General features: G+C 42.8%; 1 protein-coding gene across 1 annotated transcript in view; it reads left to right on the top strand.

The window, feature by feature from the left end:
* The first annotated feature begins 5,272 nt into the window (after nt 1–5,272).
* The window catches only part of LOC118366682 (formin-like protein 2), an 82,567-nt gene continuing 70,745 nt past the window's right edge, over nt 5,273–17,094 (top strand). Inside the window, 1 exon segment of the mRNA XM_052493870.1 lies at nt 5,273–5,862. Within this exon segment, the coding sequence (XP_052349830.1) occupies nt 5,749–5,862 (114 nt within the window). The 5' untranslated portion in view covers nt 5,273–5,748.

The raw sequence follows: 17,094 nt of genomic DNA, 5'->3' as shown, positions 1-17,094 counted from the left end.
AGGATGAGAACTGGGTGGACATGCAAAAAGTAATAGCCTTTAAAAAAACGTTTTAAAAACTTTTCAGAACATTGATTTATTTATATAAAGTTTACCAGAGTAATCATGTTCAAGTAATAGGCACGGTATGTATGTGATGAAATGCATAACTCACAACTTCTTGACTGGAGAGATGCATTTAAAGTTTCAACATGACACCTTGATTGATTTGATATTGTGGGGTAAATACAGTGTGGTCCTCTCTCTCTCTCTCTGCTAATAGTATACTTTTTCTAAGTCCCCAACAAAAGTATCATCTTCAGAGTTCTCAGTCTCTGACTCCTCCAGGCTCCCCCCTCCCCCAGCCCCACTGTTCTTCATTTGATGAAGATTGAATGCCAAGACGATCCATTACCGATTCAGAAAACCGATCACGTATCAACAAAAAAAAAACAATAGATGACCCTTGTGTCGTCAAGTATTCGCAATTGTCGTTAGGTAAATAGTAACAAATTATCTTGGAATGGATGCACTTCTTATTCAATTCCAATTACTCTATACTGGGAGTGGTTACGTCCCAAATGGCACCCTGTTCCCAATAGGGCCCATGGGAAAAGTAGTGCACTATGGAGAGAGCAGGGTGCTATTTGGGAAGTGCCAATTGTATGTCGCCTGTAGCAGTTCCATTGCAGAGAGTAGCTGAACCATTACAAACATAACTCAGCAGAAATACTATTAGGGAGCCCTAGCTCTGAAAATGGCTTCCTCGGGCTTATCTGGATCACTCACGACAGATGAGTTTCAGTACCACCACGTTAGACTGGCATACACACTGGCAGGCCTACGAAACAACGTTTAGTGCTCGTTGTGTTTTAAATGTTCCTTCTTGCTGTGTGAATCACATTGAAATATATACTATTTCCTCCAAAGTGGTGTGAATGCTGTGTTTTGCGTCTTTATTTTCTTTCCCCTGTAATACACGTTATATGCACTAGAGGGCCTCTTCATTCTATGATGCATCTGACATTACGTTCTCAGTTTAGGACTTAACACACTCATAAGACAAGACATGTGTAAAGCCTTCATTCAGCTGGAAACTTTAACAAGACTAATATTCTGTCCACAATGCTTAATTGGCCTGAAAATGATCACTTCCAACCTCAAGATGTCCAATTGTATTTATGTTAATAGCACAGGAGGTTGGTGGCACCTTAACTGGGGAGAACGGGCTTGTGGTATTGACTGGAGCGGAATAGGTGGAATGGTATCAAATACATCAAACACATGGTTTCCGGGTGTTTGATTCCATTCTATTTGTGCCGTTCCGGCCATTATTATAAGCCGTTCTCCCCTCAGCAGCCTCCTGTGGTTTATAGAATGACCTGAGCGGGAGTCCCTACGTGGGTGATGTGTAAAATCTTGCCCACTGATCAACAGACAACTTTGGGGTTAGGGAGGGTTGCAAACGCTGGCTCTGTCGTGGCTCTACCACAACGTTCTCTTTGTGCCACGTCTTCTCCCTCTCTCATGAGCACTCTGGCATTTAACAACACTGCTTCCTTTAGCTTTGTAGACAAATTTAGCAACATCTGTGAAATGGTGTCCCTGGGAGATTCCTGACACAGAGATTTGATTGTGCTCTCTTTATTTTGGGCATCTGTTTGGCATTTTAACATTTCCTCGCGGTGCACTTTGGGCCCTCTTAGGATTGCCTTAGTGGCGATTTCTCTAGGCCTCGGAGCACTGAGCAGCTGTAGGGTGTCTCCCCCCTGAAACACCATATTCTCACATTCTTCTATGTGGATTAGGCCAAAAGAGCCTTCTCTGGAGGTGTCTATTAGGTCATCACTCATTGTGACACAAAACATGTACTACAGTGTTGAGCAGTTGCCATAGAAAAACATGTTTTTGCCTAATTAGCCTCTCATCTCTTCAGTTCCAGAGGACTACTAATCAAATGGCTACCCAGACTATTTACAAAGCCCCCGCCCACGCAGCTGCTACTCTCTGTTATTATCTGTGCATAGTCACTTTAAAATCTCTACCTACGTGTACATATTACCTCAATTACCTCGACACCGGTGCCCCTGCACATTGACTCTGTACCGGTACCCCCTGTATAAAGCCTCCACATTGACTCTGTACCGGTACCCCCTGTATATAGCCTCCACATTGACTCTGTACCAGTACCCCCTGTATGAAGCCCCACTATTGTTATTTGCTGCTGCTCTTTAATGATTAGTTATTCTTATCTCTTACTTTAAAAAAATATATATTTTCTTAAAACGGCATTGTTGGTTAAGGGCTTAAGGGTAGGTATTGCACTGTAAGGTCTACACCAGTTGTATTCGGCGCATGTGACAAATAGAATTTGACTTGATTTGACTACTGACATCCTGTCTCCCTGCCTTTCTCAACCAGCTGAGGCCCTGGCATGTCTGCAACCACCCCCACCCTCCACCAGGAAATCAATGTCTCTCATTCCCATCTCCATCCATCCACACACACACACACACACACACACACACACACACACACACACACACACACACACACACACACACACACACACACACACACACACACACACACACACACACACACACACACACACACACACACACACACACACACACACACACTCCATCTACTATGCGCTGCCTCATCATCAGCTGCAGCATCATGTCTGTGTCTGTCCCACTCACTCCACGGCCTTGGCTGCTCTCCACGGCAGACGTCTGAGAGAGACCCTGCTATTGTTGACTGTTGTTGGTATGTCCATTGTTGTGTATTTTACAGGCATAGCTCTGCTGAGCACTACTGTTCTGTATGTTCATTAGTTAATTTGTGGCGTTTTGTGTACAGAATAATAGGCTAGTTGTTGAGCGCCTAAATAGAAAGGCCAATTATTGTAGCTATGTGATGAAGGTTATAATATTATGTAAAAAAAAAAAAAAAATTAAAGGGCATGATTGTAATGACAATGTTATAGAAGATAGACTTACTGGTTTTGAAACATGTATTAGAATTGTTGTATGTCTGCAATGAGTGGCAAAGGGAACGAATCTGTAACTTCAAATATTGCACATTTACACATTTAACACTGCATGACCAAAAGTATGTGGACGCCTGCTCATCGAACATCTCATTCTGAAATCATGGGCATGGAGTTGGTCCCCCTTTTGCTGCTGTAACAGCCTCCACTCGTCTGGGAAGGCTTTCCACTAGATGTTGGAACATTACCGCGGGGACTTGCTTCCATTCAGTCACACAGAGCATTAGTGAGGTCGGGCACTGATGTTGAGTGATTAGGCCTGGCTCGCAGTCGCCGTTCTAATTCATCCCAAAGGTGTTTGATGGGGTTGAGGTCAGGGATCTGTGCAGACCAGTCAAGTTCTTCCACACCGATCTCGACAAACAATTTCTGTATGGACCTTGTTTTGTGTACGGGGACATTTTTCATGCTGAAAAAGGAAAGGACCTTCCCCAAACTGTTGCACAAAATTGGAAGAACAGAATCATCCAGAATGTCATTGTATGTTGCAGCTTTAAGATTCCCCTTCACTGGAACAAAGGGACCGAGCACAAACCATGAAAAACAGCCCCAGACCATTATTCCTCCTCCATCAAACTGTACAGTTGGCACTATACATTGGGGCAGGTAGTGTTCTCTTGGCATCTGCCAAAACCAGATTTATCAGTCGGACTGCCAGATGGTGAAGCGTGATTAATCACTCCAGAGAACGCGTTTCCACTGCTCCAGAATCCAATGGCAGTGAGCTTTACTCCTCTCCAGTTGACGCTTGGCATGGTGATCTTAGGCTTGTGTGCAGTTCTTGTGCTGACGTTGCTAACAGAGGCAGTTTGGAACTCGGTAGCGAGTGTTGCAACCGAGGACAGACGATTTTATGTGCTATGTGCTTCAGCACTCGACGGTCCTGTTCTGTGAGCTTGTGTGGCCTACCACTTCGCGGCTGGGCTGTTGTTGCTTCTAGAGGTTTCTACTTCACAATAACAGCACTTCCAGTTGACCAGAGCAGCTCTAGCAGGGCAACATTTTGACAAACTGACTTGTTGGAATGGTGGCATCCTATGACAGTAGCACGTTGAAAGTCACTGAGCTCTTCAGTAAGGCCATTCTGCTGTCAATGTTTGTCTATGGAGATTGCATGGTGGTGTGCTCGATTTGATACACCTGTCAACAACGGGTTTGGCTGTGAAATAGCCAAATCCACTCATTTGAAGGGTTCTCTACATAGTTTTGTATATATAGTGTACTTTTTCACAAACGTCATCAGTGGATGCTGCTGAGGGGAGGACGGCACATAATAAAGTATGGCTGGAACTGAACAAATGGATTGGCATCCATTCGATTTGATACCATTCCACTTATTCCACTCCAGCCATTACCACAAGCCAGTCATGCCCTATTAAGGTACAACTTCATTAAGGAACTTCATCATTTCACATTAACAGATGTGAAACAGCGTATCTTCATGCTTTGCCCATATTTGTAGCCCAAAATGTCACTTTCATCAACTGACTCAGTGACAGTGTATTTGATTGACGTAATCAAGCCAGTAAAAAAAATGGCGAGAAACCAAACAGAGAAGGAGAATGTCAGAACGTGTAAGTCGCCAACAACACGATTTGGAGCATTTAATGGTATGAGTTCAGCCTCTCTCTGCATTGTGTCCCTGATGCGATGTGTATAGCCAGCTGACCCCCAATATGACATGACTGACGCTCTGTTGTATCAGGCTGTGTTGTTCAATATTGCCACTGTGCATCTGGAGAACCTCTGCTCTCCATGGAAACTCTCCCCAAGCTGATGTCATCCTCTCAAAAGCAATGGGACTCCACCCTGTTAGCAACACATTATCTGATATCTTCTACTCAGTAGTAGAAGTAGGCCTAATAGATTGGTTTGCCTTTTTTCTCTCAACCTTCCTTATAGTGAATATTCTATCCTATGCCTATCTATAATGGCTGTAAATGAAGATTTCCCAACTATCCTAATTATTCGGGGCTATGAGGCTTAAATACTGGACTTGGATTAGTGTTATTGTAATTAGTGTTTTAGATGAGGTAAATTGGTAGTAATAAGGTTGTTATAAACAGGTTATACACAGGTTATACACCATGAACGGGTCTGCATCTACCAGCATGCAACGCTACACAACATCGTCTCCTTAACTACGCTTTTGGCAAAGCCAAGTAGAAGGCTTGTCTCTGAAAGGGCTCATTGTGTAGAGATGTGATTGTGTGTGTGTGTGTGTGCTGTGTAATCGGTGACGTATGAGTAGACTAGACTCTTTACTGTATTCGTTGGGTCAGCACTGCAGAGATTAGCTTGCTACACAGACAGGGATTCCTAAACCCGAATCATGCACATCGTCATTACAACTAAATGGGAGTGGAGCAGAAATTGTGCAAGATATGGATAGATTCCGTTGGTCCTATAAATATTGCGCGGTCGTTGCTTCGATTCAAGTTTCCACAAAGTCCCCCATTCCATTATAATGCTTCTCGAGGAGTCGGCTCTTTGGAACCATCGTGGTGTGCTGATTTCCTCACGTGTGTTTTCTGTTAAAAGTGGCGAGGCTGGGATAAACTCAGGGACATTTGCAAACAAGAGGCATTAGCGCGGGTACATTTGTTTCGTTTTTTTTTTTTTTACTTGATTTCTGAAGTCGAGGAGGAAGGTGTAACGTTAGGTAGTTGTAGTTGTGATCCAGCAACAACAAAAAAACAAAAACAAGCTGAAACATGGGGAACGCAGGGAGTATGGACCAGCAAACTGATTTCAGGGGACATAACATGCCCCTGAAGCTGCCTATGCCGGAGCCAGGCGAATTGGAGGAGAGATTCGCAATCGTTTTGGTATGTTCACAAATTCAAAGTGCTTTCTTATCGAACCCTGATAAGTTTCCCATTTGTCTTTGCGCCATTCTTACTTTGCACTGGCACCGCAGCGGTGTTGGTCCGACGGTTACCTAGCCACTCTGCTCAGTCGTCCTCTCAACTCAAACCATGTTCCACCGTTTGTGTTTAGCTACAGTAGCAAGCTAAGTTGGAATATCACGATGAGATAGACGTTGCAACAATTGATCTTATTTATTTTCCATTTTTCTTTGGTTTTACTTGACACGTTTTTTTCTTCTTTCATTGATCGCATCAAATAATCAATGGGAGAGGGTAGAAAACCACGCGAACAAAATCTGTCACGCAAAATCATCCGAAAAGCACACAACCCAAGTATCTATCTAGTAGTCTGTGAAGTCAATTACCTTTGTTTTAGCGGTGAAGTTATACACGGAGGAAACTGAAGTCTACTCAGCAAGTTGACTCCCTGGTTGATTTGAAATGTAAACCTCAGCAATTTAAAGTAGAACAGCTGTTTGTTTGCCCCATCGGCCCTATCTTGCAAATTCGAAAATGCCTTTCTGAGTGGGACATTCAGTGTTCAGTGAGAATGCTTGTTTATCAGCCTGTATATTTCAAGGCTAGGTTTACTTGTACCTACGCTGCTTCTGTAAATGTGATATGTTAGCCAACTGTGTATACTAAATAACCAATTGAACAGCTAGCTGTCTTGACAAAATTAGTAACCTAGCTAGTTGATTTAGGCTAATCCTGCTCAATTCATTTTATCTTCCATTTTCTGTACTTTATGCTAATTCATGCATTGATTACTATGCTACACATTTGCAATGTTTCAGCATCCTAAAACATGGCATTACGTACCAAGCATAACAACAACATAGCCTGTTCAGAGATTCTGGGGGGTTAGATCAGTGAAGGGCTCCGGGGTGTAAAGCCTGGTTTTGTGAGGTCGTGTAGATGTGGGTCAGACATGGTTGTAGTCAGACCTAATACTCCTCTACAAGGTGGCTAGGTGAGTCTGTTATGGGACCTGGTTGCCTGCAACACAATTAGCCCAACACAGACCTACTAAGAAGGTTATGCAGTGCCATGTGACTTCAGAGCTCCTGCAACAGTACCTGTCAGAAGGAACGGTTTGATTTAAGAGGGAAAAACTGTAACTAAACCTGTTTTACTCTGTGTTTCTGTGTTTTCCAATGTATTATGCCTTGGGTTATGACCTGTTACTCTGTTTGCTGACTGGTGCTGCCCCAAGCCATTTAGACTGTTATTAGGCTACCTAATGGAGCAATAGTTTTTTTTACGTGGGAGTCACTAATACATGTCACAGTGTTCTCGTTGGGGTGTAATTGCCGCATGTTTCGGCGGAGAGGGAGGCAGGGAGCAGACCTCTGGCCAGAGGGGTGCCCTTACAAAAAAAGATAACAGTTCTGAAACTGCAGTAAAAGTGCAGTAACTGCAGTCGACTGTGTTATTTTGGACTCAGTAATTGCAGCCTACTGCAGTTCTACTGCATTCTAACTACAGTTATACTACAGTGTACTGCAGTTATACAGCACTCTGACAGCAATCTTTTTTTCCGTAAGGTTGTGCGTCCCAAATGGCACCCTATTCCCTATATAATGCACTACTTTTGACCAGAACTCTATGGGCCCTAGTCAAAAGTAGTGCACTATGGAATAGAGTGCCATTTGAGACACAGCCAGGGTTGACGTCACACTGCCTCGGCCTACCAGGGGATTGAAGGCTTCTTCCTAATCCCGTCTGCTTTTAGGATAACCTGGCTGCTTTTCATGATCTGTGAACAACACCAAGGAATGCCCGGCTTGAACGCCTGCCTGCCTGGCCTCCTTTTCAACTAAAAAGTAGGCTAGAGGAACCAAATGTAACCACTTTACGACGCTATAGGAAGGATACTGTATCATTGAGTTCACTGAAACTGTTAGTTGTCGGTAAGCTTTTCCCGACACGCTCATAACCTGTATTTATTTCCACCTGTAAAGGTCATTGATGGACTAATGAGTCATACTCTAAACATATCCTATTAGTTAATGGTACTGGTTGAATCCCTTAAGCACAGGCTAAAATAACATAGTGGGTCTGGTTGCACCAGGAGTGATCAGTCGCTCACTGAAGAGGGATGGATGTGAGAATGAAGGAGTACCAGCTAGACTGGATCCTTGGGCGAGTTTAGTGTTTTAATCACCAGCACAGCGTTATTTACTGCTATTTAAACCCCGCTGATTGTCAGTAATGCCCGCTGGCCGGCGGCGCCACAAATTGCCCGAGTGTGCGTGTGACTCAGATGAGTGTGTCACTTCAGCCTGCAAGGCTAATGATTGAAAAACTGTATTGGGCCCCTCAATGATTGATCCAAAACCACCATGCATCCTTCACTGATTGATAAGCATGGGTTAAACTGCAACAAGCAGTCAGCAGGAGGAGCAGTCAGCAGGAGGATGACGGTTTCACGGATTGGATGCTAATCACTGCCCATTATTTTTCATCACCAACGCGCAAAATAATTTTAATCAGTGTAAGTAGGACTTTTGTAAAACAGGCTACTTCTTTGATAAAACAGATATTTTCTACAGCTGCACCATCGAGAGCATCCTGACTAGAGGTTGACCGATTATGATTTTCCCACACCGATACCGATACCGATTATTGGAGGACAAAAAAGCCGCTACCGATTAAATGGCAGATTTTTATTTGTAATAATGACAATTACAACAATACTGAATGAACACTTTTATTTTAACTTAATATAATACATCAATAACATCAATTTAGCCTCAATAAATAATGAAATATGTTCAATTTGGTTTAAATAATGCAAAAACAAAGTGTTGGAGAAGAAAGTAAAAGTGCAATATGTGCCACTTAAGAAAGCTAACATTTAAGTTCCTCAGAACATGAGAACATATGAAAGCTGGTGTTTCCTTTTAACATGAGTCTTCAATATTCCCAGGTAAGAAGTTTTAGGTTGTAGTTATTATAGGAATTATAGGACTATTTCTCTCTATACCATTTGTATTTCATATACCTTTGACTATTGGATGTTCTTGTAGACACTTGTATTGCCAGTGTAACAGTATAGCTTCCGTGGAAGTGGAAATTGTTAAACGTCGTCCTTGTGCAGAGTCGTATGGTTTGTTTAACTTTGCAATCATTGATTTTTGTTTGACATAAGCTACATTTTAAAGTAAAAAAAATCTTGAGTCAGCATCATTCTTTTGCTGTGGAATTGCCCCTTAAGCTTAGTTCAGATACATAAGAAGAGACACGGCACAACGTTTTTTTAAGGAGTTTGTACGATTTGAACGGCCTAGTTTTAGAACGTCTCATTTCGTCGGCTGGAGTTTCCAAGACTCAACATGTCAAATCTTTAGTCTCAAGCGAGACAGATTTATTTAGCCAAACAAAGAACCGTGCACTAATGCTCCGTGTTCAGCCAGGTAGCTTGCTAGCCAAACAGAGAGCTAGCTAGCTATTTTGCTGCACATAGCTAACCTAGTTTCCTGACATTCATCTGACAAGTCACAAAGTGTACCCTGTTTCCGGTGCATGTATTCCATGACACTCAAGTTTGCTAAAGCACCTTGCTACAAACAAGTGGCAACTTTGTTTCAAAGTTTCATCTGTCGTTTTAAAAGACACCGTTACCATGGAAATGGGCTCAACAGCACCTCTCACCTGCCCCGTCTTTAGTCAACCAGTTGTACAACACAACATTCTCAAACTAGCTCATTTTATCTCGTCTCATTTCATGTCGGCTGTTGTATCTGAACTGGGCTTTACAGTTAATTTTCCAAATGTATATAAAAAAAAATAAAAAAAACATGTTTAGCTCCCTCTTAATCTGAACATTAGCCATCTAGAGGGTAGCTGGGTAGCTGCTATGGCCTGACTAACTCCTACATTGAGAAACCAGGTGGAGTTAACAGGGTTGGGAGGGATTTGACTACATGAAAACATTTGACCTCTCCATGCTCAGCTGACAACTGTGTTTTTTTTAGGCTATGTGTTGCACTCATTACAGCTTTATTCTGTTTAGGGTCACAATTAAAAAAAAAATATTTATCAGTTTTTTTACCAGGTAAGTTGACTGAGAACATGTTCTCATTTGCAGCAACAACCTGGGGAATAGTTACAGGGGAGAAATGAGCAAATTGTAAACTGGGGATTATTAGGTGACCATGATGGTTTGAGGGTCAGATTGGGAATTTAGCCAGGACACCAGGGTTAAAACCCCTACTCTTACGATAAGTGCCATGGGATCTTTAATGAACTCAGAGAGTCGGGACACCCGTTTAACATCCCATCCGAAAGACGGCACCCTACACAGGGCAGTGTCCCCAATCACTTGCCCTGGGGCATTGGGATATTTTTTTTAGACCAGAGGAAAGAGTGCCTCCTACTGGCCCTCCAACACCACTTCCAGCAGCATCTGGTCTCCCATCCAGGGACTGACCAGGACCAACCCTGCTTAGCTTCAGAAGCAAGCCAGCAATGGTATGCAGGGTGGTATGCTGCTGGCTAGTAGCTGTGTAGTAACACTGTAATTACTCTACTAACATGTTGTTACATTGGCTAATAAATAGCCCGATTTGAGTGGATTTGTATACACCCAGTCTACAATCTATTAGGTACGCCCATCTAGTACCCGGTCGGACCACCCTTTGCCTCCAGAACAGCTTGAATTCTTTGGGGCAGGTTGTGGCATTCAAACGTTGCTCAATTGGTATCAAGGAACCAGACGTGTGCCAGGATAACATTCCCCACACCATTACACCACCGCCACCAGCCTGTACTGGCAGGATGTGGTCATGGAGTCATACTGCTTACGCCAAATCCTGACTCTGCCATCAGCCCACAGGACTGCCACTGACTGGATGTTATTTGTAGTGTTGTGGTTAGAGCGTTGGGCCAGTAACCGAAAGGTTGCAAGATCTAATCACCGAGCTGACAAGGAAAAATCTGTCGTTCTGCCCCTGAACAAGGCAGTTAACTGTTCCTAGGCCGTCATTGAAAATAAGAATTTGTTCTTAACCGACTTGCCTAGTTAAATAAAGGTAAAATGTTGCTCAAAATCAAACAGTAACTGAATGCCTCGAATGCCTGTCTGCTTTATATAGCAGGCCACGTGACTCACTGTCTGTAGGAGCGAACCATTTTCATGAATGAGTGGTGTACTTAATAAACTGTCCTCTGAGTGTATTTGTACTTGGACTGTAATCATAAGAATAGAGTCAACATTGAGAACAGATTTAGTGCACTACAGGTAGGCTTTTCCTGGGAAATTCAAGGCTTGCTGCTGGCTGATTCCACTAAGCCTAACTGTTTCCCCTGACAAAGCACATTGCCTTTCATTGATACAGCTGCTGCAGGGGACTTGAAGCGACGGCTGAGATTTAAACTAGACATAATTGTCATGCAAGGCCTCCGTCAAGATAAGGCAAAGTATTTCACATACGACCTTGACCAGGGAGAGAAACAAGTATAATGTAAACGTCCATTATAAGCTTAGGCTACAGACTTGTAATCTTCCATGTAGATTTGATTAAATTGTAGGAATTTCATTTCCAATAACATGTTTTTGCTAAAAAGGCTGTTTTTACTTGTAAGCCTAATCCTTTCTCTCTTAATACTTTATGGCTGTAAAAATGTATATTTTGTGTGAATAGGCCACATGTCTGATTAGTGATGGGGAGAATAAATAAATACAGTATCGGGATATTCTTTTTTGTGATAGCCTACATCGTTAATATTATCAGATCCTCAACCAAACCCTAACATTAGATCAAGGAAACCTGAGTGAACAAATAACACAACAATTCTATATTTATTTCATGAACAATGTAATGCAACACCCATTGCCTCTGCGTGAAATAGTAATTGCTCCCTTACACTCAATAATTTGTCGTGCCACCTTTAGCTGCAATGCTTCCTGTTGTTGTTGATCAGTCTCTCATGTTGCTGAGAAGGAATTTTGGCCCACTCTTTCATGGATAACTGCTTTAACTCAGTAACATTTGTGGGGATTCAAGCATGAAATGCTCATTTTAAGTCTTGCCACAACATCTTAATTGGGATTAGGGCTGGACTTTGACTAGGCCATTCCAAAACTTCCCCCCCAAAAATAGTTGTTGTTGCCATTTTCATGTAGACTTGTTGTGCGTTTTCCCTCATTCTCTTGCGGCGTGACCCAGCTGTGCTTCAGCTTCAGCTCACAGACGGATGGCCAGACATTCTCCTGTAGAATTATATGATACAGAGCAGAATTCAGGGTTCCTTCTATTAAGGCAAGTCATCCAGGTCCTGAGGCAGCAAAGCATCCCCAAACCATCACACTAACACCACAATATGTACAATAGTAACCTTAGGGTAATGAGTGAATTAAGGAGTAAATAACAATGGAACAATCTGGACATTTAAAAAAAAAAATTTTTTTGCGTTGTGTACTTTTTGCTTGTTCCGCCATTTTTTAAATATAACTAGTTAAACACTTTATAAAGGAAAGTGGGCCACATGAGCAAAACTGAATGTATACAGTTTACAGTGGTTAAATTCTATAAGTATCGTAAAAAAAAGAAACTTGGAATACAGTTTCCATGACAAGCTCCTCAAGTAGCCTAAAGTACCTTCCTTGTAGCCACTACACTTGACTGGAAGTGTATCTGCTGATAAGTCTTTGTTTTAGCACCTTTCCTATTCGCTCTGAGTCAATTGTGGCTCTAGCTCTGGTCCGGGGAGTCGTTCGGGTGTGCTCTCGCGGCCGTTCGACCGAACGACTCCCTGAACCAGAGCTATTGTGGCTCAAGAGTCCCACCATCCACTTAACAGCATTGCATTTGAATGGCACTTGAGGTCTACATGAGCAGACTATGTACACTACCAGTCAAAATGTTTGGACACCTCATTTCAGGGTTTTTCTTAATTTGGACTATTTCCTTCATTATGGAATAGTAGTGAAGACATCAAAACTATGAAATAGCACATACTGTATGGAATCAACTGCAACTGGCAACTGCTCGGCCTCTGACCACAAGGCACTACAGAGTGTAGTGCGAATCGCCCAGTACATCACTGGGGCAAAGCTTCCTGCCATCCAGGACCTATATACCAGGTGGTGTCAGAGGAAGGCCCTAAAAATTGTCAAAGACTCCAGCCACCCTAGTTATAGATTGTTGTCTCTGCTACCGCACGGCAAGAGGTACCGGAGCGCCAAGTCTAGGTCCAAGAGGCTTCTCAACAGCTTCTACCCCCAAGCCATAAGACTGTTGAACATCTAATCAAATGGCTACCCAGACTATTTGCATTACCCCCCTTTCACACTGCTGCTACTCTCTGTTATCATCTATGCATAGTCACTTTAATAACACTACCTACATGTACATATTACCTCAATTACCTTGACTAACCGGTGCCCCCGCACATTGGCTCTGTACCGGTGCCCCCTGTATATAGTCTTGCTATTGTTATTTTACTGCTGCTCATTAATTAGTATTTCTTATCCTTATTCGTTTAAGAAATATATTATATTTAACTGCATTGTTGGTTAGGGGCTCGTAAGTAAGCATTTCACTGTAAGGTCTACGGCTGTTGTATTCGGCATATGTGACTAATACAATTTGATTTGATCATCTAGAATTCAATAAACAAGTTAATTTGTGGATTTTATTTTCTTCTCAATGCATTTGAGCCAATCGTTTGTGTTGTGATAAGGTAGGGGTGGTATACAGACGATAGCCCTACTTGATAAAAGACCAAGTCCATATTATGGCAAGAACAGCTCAAATAACCAAAGAGAAACGACAGTCCATCATTACTTTAATGCGAAGGTCAGTCAATCTGTCCAATTTCAAGAACTTTGAAAGTTTCTTCAAGCGCAGTCACAAGAGCCATCAGGCACTATGATAAAACTGACTCATGAGGACTGCCTGTCACGGTCGTCATAAAGGGGAGACCAAGGCACAGCATGGTCAGCAGCATACCACCCTGCATACCACTGCTGGCTTGCTTCTGAAGCTAAACAGGGTTGGTCCTGGTCAGTTCCTGGATGGGAGACCAGATGCTGCTGGAAGTGGTGTTGGAGGGCCAGTAGGAGGCACTCTTTCCTCTGGTCTAAAAAAATATCCCAATGCCCCAGGGCAGTGATTGGGGACACTGCCCTGTGTAGGGTGCCGTCTTTCGGATGGGACGTTAAAACGGGTGTCCTGACTCTCTGAGGTCATTAAAGATCCCATGGCACTTATCGTAAGAGTAGGGGTGTTAACCCCGGTGTCCTGGCTAAATTCCCAATCTGGCCATCAAACCATCATGGTCACCTAATAATCCCCAGTTTACAATTGGCTCACTAGTCCCCCTCCTCTCCCCTGTAACTATTCCCCAGGTCGTTGCTGCAAATGAGAACGTGTTCTCAGTCAACTTACCTGGTAAAATAACAGATAAATAAAAAATAAATGGTAAGGGAACATAACTCGTTATTTAAAGAGAGAACACTGAACAGAACTAAACAAAAAACCGTGAAGCAATATGGTTAGTGCAGAACAGACAACTAAACATAGAATAACAACCCACAAGGAATAACAACCCACCAAGGAATATGGCTACCTAAATATGGTTCCCAATCAGAGACAACGATAAACAGCTGCCTCTGATTGAGAACCAATCTAGGCAACCATAGACATATAAACACCTAGACTAGAAAAACCCCTAGACATACAAAAAACCCTAGACAATACAACAACTAAACAAACCACCCTCGTCACACCCTGACCTAACCAAATAATAAAGAAAACAAAGATAACTAAGGTCAGGGCGTGACACCGCCACAAGAAAGAAAGCACCCAGAGTTACCTCTGCTGCAGAGGACAAGTTCATTAGAGTTAACTACACCTCAGCTTGCAACCCAAATAAATGCTTCACAGAGTTCAAGTAACAGACATCTCAACATCAACGGTTCAGAGGAGACTGCGTGAATCAGGTCTCCATGGTCGAATTGCTGCAATGAAACCACTACTAAAGGATACCAATAATAAGAAGAGACTTGCTTAGGCCAAGAAACACGAGCAATTTTGAGGTTCGGAGTAGGTGAATGAATGATCTCTGCATGTGTGGTTCCCACCATGAAGCATGGAGAAGGTGTGATGGTGTGGGGGTGCTTTTCTGGTGACACTGTCAGTGATTTATTTAGAATTCAAGGCACTCTAAACCAGCATGGCTACCATAGCATTCTGCAGCTATATGCCATCCCATCTGGTTTGGGGTTAGAAGGACTATCCTTTTTTCCCAACAGGACAATGACCCAAAACACACCTCCAAGAAGGAGAGTGATGGAGTGCTGCATCAGATGACCTGGCCTCCACAATCACCCAACCTCAACCTTATTGAGATGAGTTGGACCACAGAGTGAAGGGAAAGCAGCCAACAAGTGCTCAGCATATGTGGGAACTCCTTCAAGACTGTTGAAAAAGCATTCCAGGTGAAGCTGGTTGAGAGAATGCCAAGAGTGTGCAAAGCTGTCGTCAAGGGCAAGGCAGAGGGTGGCTACTTTTAAGAATCTCAAAAAAGTTTGCCATCACTGGCTAGCCCCATATGTGTTATTTCATACCGTTGATATGTTCCCTATTATTTCACAATGTAGAAAATATCAAAAATAAAGAAAAACCCTTGATTGAGTTGGCGTTTCCAAACTTTTGACTGGTATTGTATGTGTGCCTATTTGTCACTTCATGAACAGTGTAGCCAATTATACTTTGTCTATCTAATGTAACCTTCGGCACAGTCTGCTTTGTCCCTTGCTGTAGTTGCTTGCATTGCCATAGTTTCTTGTATTTTCTAGTGAGCTCTGTCATACTGAATGTCCCTCCATTGATCACTGGCTAGCCCCTCTGTTTTTGTAAGCATGACGAAGACGAAGACTGCTCATTACACTGTAAGGCACAGTTTTCATACAAAATGTGGACTTTTTATGGGAACATGCTTGGCATTTTAGTAGTCTCTTTCACTCAGGAGCATGTCTGTACGCTCTTACCTGGTTGCCATAGCACCCATGACATGAGTGTTGGCTGTTTCGACATATGAAAGAATTAAAGGGATGGCTCGCACTAGACTAAAGGTTTGGAAATCATATTTTTCCCTGTTTCCTAAACATAACAAGGTTGACATTTTCTCCTGAAGGGCAAGTGATGTACATTTGAATTTGTTTCTCAACTCAGATTTAACAGTGTTTCATTTCTCATCAAGCGTGACTCCAACAATTAGCCAATCAGTTAAGGGAGTCAAAACAAAATGGCTTTTGTGTCTTTAGAAAGTCCCCTACTTGTGATGGTTATTATCTAAACCAGGGATGGGCAACTTTGATGGGCATGGGGGCCACCAAAAAAAATCTAAACTCATCAAGAGGGGCTGCAGTGGCTTGCACGTCTGCATACCCCCACATGCAGTCAGAGCCAGCCCTAGCCTTTTGGAGGCCCTAAGCTAAATGCTGTTGTTGATCAATGGGACGCCCTCCGTCCAGTAATTCGACCATGATAACTACAAGTGTAGATAGCTGGCCGACACAATAAGAGAAAAACTGCTGATATACAACCGCATTTCAAAATTGTACCTTGCGTATTCTACTATTCTAACTCGCAACAGTAAGTTGAGACCCCGATTGATTTCCCTAAAAATGTTTTTTTTTTTTAAGAAAAATGAAAAATTTATCCACGGCCCTAAAAAAAGGCTAGCGGTTACCTGTCCCTGATCTAAACCGTTGGAAAGTCATCAATCTACCCGAGAGTATGTGAGTCACATGCAATGTGTACGCTTCACATGGGAACACAGGAAGGTGACACGACGCAGCAGAAATGTAGCCTTTTAGGCCTATGTTGCTTTCCCTCTGCTTCAAGTAACCACTGGCCTCTCATGGAAATATCGTGTTCACCATGTTAAAACACGGACACATCTTGATTTAGCCATTGCTGTTTACCCTGGCTTGCCTGGGAGGCAGAGAAGTTTGAGGCAGTTTTTGGGACTTGCTTAAATGCCATATGGGGCTAAGGGCTTAGATTTTGTTATAGACTTCTCAATAGTCTGACCAGATTACATATAAGCCGCTTTGCTTAAAGGCAGCCAAAGGGCCATGATCTGCGAATTGCTCCATTTTGGTAAACGTGGGCTACAGTTTGGAAAAGTTCTTTTTCTCTTCTCAATTCAAGCGTCCTTGGTCGAGCCAGCTAG

Source organism: Oncorhynchus keta, chromosome 34, assembly GCF_023373465.1.
Source record: "Oncorhynchus keta strain PuntledgeMale-10-30-2019 chromosome 34, Oket_V2, whole genome shotgun sequence".
NCBI classification, from domain to species: domain Eukaryota; kingdom Metazoa; phylum Chordata; class Actinopteri; order Salmoniformes; family Salmonidae; genus Oncorhynchus; species Oncorhynchus keta.
This window is presented reverse-complemented; position numbering and strand designations above follow the sequence as displayed.